This window comes from Entamoeba invadens (assembly GCF_000330505.1).
Source record: "Entamoeba invadens IP1 unplaced genomic scaffold scaff_1105074724362, whole genome shotgun sequence".
In the NCBI taxonomy this organism is placed as follows: Eukaryota; Evosea; order Mastigamoebida; family Endamoebidae; genus Entamoeba; species Entamoeba invadens.
In genome coordinates this window covers 151,386-154,294 of record NW_004440255.1, presented here as the reverse complement: position 1 = coordinate 154,294, position 2,909 = coordinate 151,386, and the positions used below count along the sequence as shown (strand labels likewise).

The window sequence follows — 2,909 nt, the reverse complement described above, 5'->3', positions numbered from 1 at the left end:
AAATATAGAAATTATTATAACATTATAAAAACAATTGAAGTATAAATATTTGAATAATGACATTATAGAGATGTTGATGTATGTGTATTCTTTTATTCAGTCATTTTATCGTCCTCGTTTCAGAGTCTTCAAAGCATTATTAATGAATCAAAACAATTTATTAAAGATTTCGAAATTACTAAAGAAGTCAAATATATTATTTGTGGTACACGAGCAAATCTGGTTGATGAAAGAGAAATCCCAAAACACAAAGCAGAAGAATTTGCAAAGAAGAATGGGTGTTTGTATATAGAGACTGGCGCCTATATTGATTCTTTGGCTAATATGTTAACGACAGTTGCAATGGATTTGTATACCCAAAATGAAGTTTTTATTCCACAAGTAATTAATGAAAAAATTAACAGTGATAACACAAATAAAAACAATTGTTTAATTAACTGAACGATTTTTACTTGTTACAACTGTTTAACAATTTTTATTATCATTTTTGATTTATTTTATTATAATTATAATACTTTGTTTTAATAATAAATTTGTTATTATTCTTTTTATTATTATTAATTAATAAAAACAAAAATTATTTATTAAACAAAGTTGTTAGCTCATATACTTAAGTTGATACCTTTTGGACCGAACCTAGTGTGTAATTTCGGTAAGTATTTGAAAAAATTCATTCTATAATTTTAGTTTTTTGCTTATTTTGAGTTTTAATTCAATTCTCATTTTATGTACACAAACACAGCCTTTTAATTACTATCCGATATAGTTATTAGACAGACTCTAAGTATTAATTTAATTATAACAATCAATTCTTTATTTTTATTATATGTAAAGCATTCTATTTTTTTAATAATAAAATTGTTATTAAGAGCGAATTAGTTGATCAACTTTAGAATTGTGGGTGATGTCGTCTTCTTCTTTCCCAACCTCCAAATCGACCAAAAGGTGGTGGTGGTGGGAAGCACATTTGATTGCATCCGAAAGGATTTTGTCCCATCATAGGAGGTGGAGGTGGGCAATACCCATAAAATGGTTGATGGAATGGTCTTCTACTAAAACCGCATCCCATTTGGTCATATCCAAATTGAGGTGGTGGGCAACACATGGGTGGTGGAGGTGGTCTGTTATACATTTGGTTCATCATCTGCCATTTCCACATTCTCTTCATTTGTCTTCTCTCTTTATCCATTGGACACTTCTCATGTCTTCTTTGACACTTATCGTAGTCTTTATCACTATCTTCGTCAATGTCTGAAGAAGAAGACTCGTCTTTCTCAGTTTCGTATTTGATGTACTCGTCAATTAAAGTCTGTTGTTCTGAAGTCAGAGTCTTCTTGAACTCTGCAAAGTCCGTTTTAAGCTTCTCTTCATTTTTAATGCGCTGTTTCTCGGCTTCTCGCTTTTCCTTGCGGCATTTGTGGTGTTCACATTTCTCCATTTTGTTTTACTGAATTCATTTAATCAAAAAGTTGTTTATATAATTGGCCAATCCGATTTCAGTCATAGTAATCCGTTTTTATTAAAAATGCTCAAAAGATTACTCATTTTATGTTCTTTTTTCAATTAAAACATTGATTTTTTGGTTTAAAATGAAGTCATATATTGACTTTTTTGTAGTTTAGAACTTAAAAATAACTCTAATATCCAAAATACAAATATTTAGTAGATAACGGTTAAATACTCAAAACACAATATTTGATAATTTTCAAACAGTTATGCATTTTGTGGTAAATGTATGTAAATTGTCGACATTCACTATATATTAAAAGCAAAAATATCACGTTTTGTATATTATTGTAGAATTAAACACATTATTTTTTTAGGTTAAGAATAATAGAAATTCACAATCTCTATTATTTAAAATATTAATACATAATGAATCACATTCAACTGTGATGTCTTTGTACCAATGGTACTATATATATAATATATAGTAAATCTTTATTTAAAAGTTGTTGCACTCATTTAATAACTTTGTCTAATTCAATAAGTTAAATGTTAATTATGAAAAATGACAGTATTTCTTCTAAATAAAAATTTTATTGTTTTGCTTATTATCATTCTATAATTTGATTAATAAAGCATTTTCTAAAATAATAATTGTGATTAAAGTAAAATTAAAACACAATTGAAATTATAGTAACTATTTCGAGTGTTAATTTGTTAATACATTAAAATATATTATAATTAATCAAAATATAAATATAAAATATTAGATCCCCCAACCTTACTGATTCTATATCAGTAATTAAAAGGATTTAAAATCTTTGGCCTCCATTTGATTGTCATTATATGTTAAAGGCAACACGAGAAGGTCAATAAGATTAATAAACAATATGAAATATAACAACTCATAGTATTAAAAAAATTATGGGGTTTTTCGATTTAAATATAAAGATTTTGTATATTTTATTTATAATTAATTTATTATATTAATATAGTTCATCATTTTGTAGTTTGTATTGGTTATTAACGACAGACTATTCCCTCACCTTTTCCAATAAACAGTTTATTTACTATTTTGAATAACATTTTAATTAAAAATATAGTAAATGTAAAAATAGTAAATATTTGGTATGGTTTCCGAAATCAAGAAATGCCGACAATTCACCTCGAGTTAGTGGAAACTGAGTGAAATATATATTGAAAAAAAGGCTCTGAAGGTTGCACTCAAACAGTCTGTTTGTGCACCGTTTCACCCACTTTCCAAGTCCTCCCTTGGCGCGGAACCCCCCTGACCCCCCCGCAAGCAGGGGGGAACCACATCCGCGTCCACACAGTACGGACAAAAAAGTGGGTAATATGGAGACACACAAACAGTGACCGAGACGTGAATTTACTTTAAAAAACAATTGCGGCAAATATTTTATTCTAGTAAACGGGGTGAGGGATATGACTGTTTCAATTAG

At 28.2% G+C, this 2,909-nt stretch overlaps 1 protein-coding gene across 1 annotated transcript; it reads right to left on the bottom strand.

The window, feature by feature from the left end:
* Positions 1 to 889: 889 nt before the first annotated feature.
* Positions 890 to 1,438, bottom strand: EIN_438390 (hypothetical protein; the record flags this gene model as incomplete). Its single annotated transcript, XM_004255522.1, has 1 exon — positions 890 to 1,438. One exon carries the CDS (start codon positions 1,436 to 1,438, stop codon positions 890 to 892), a length of 549 nt encoding a protein of 182 aa, XP_004255570.1.
* Between the last annotated feature and the right edge of the window lie 1,471 nt (positions 1,439 to 2,909).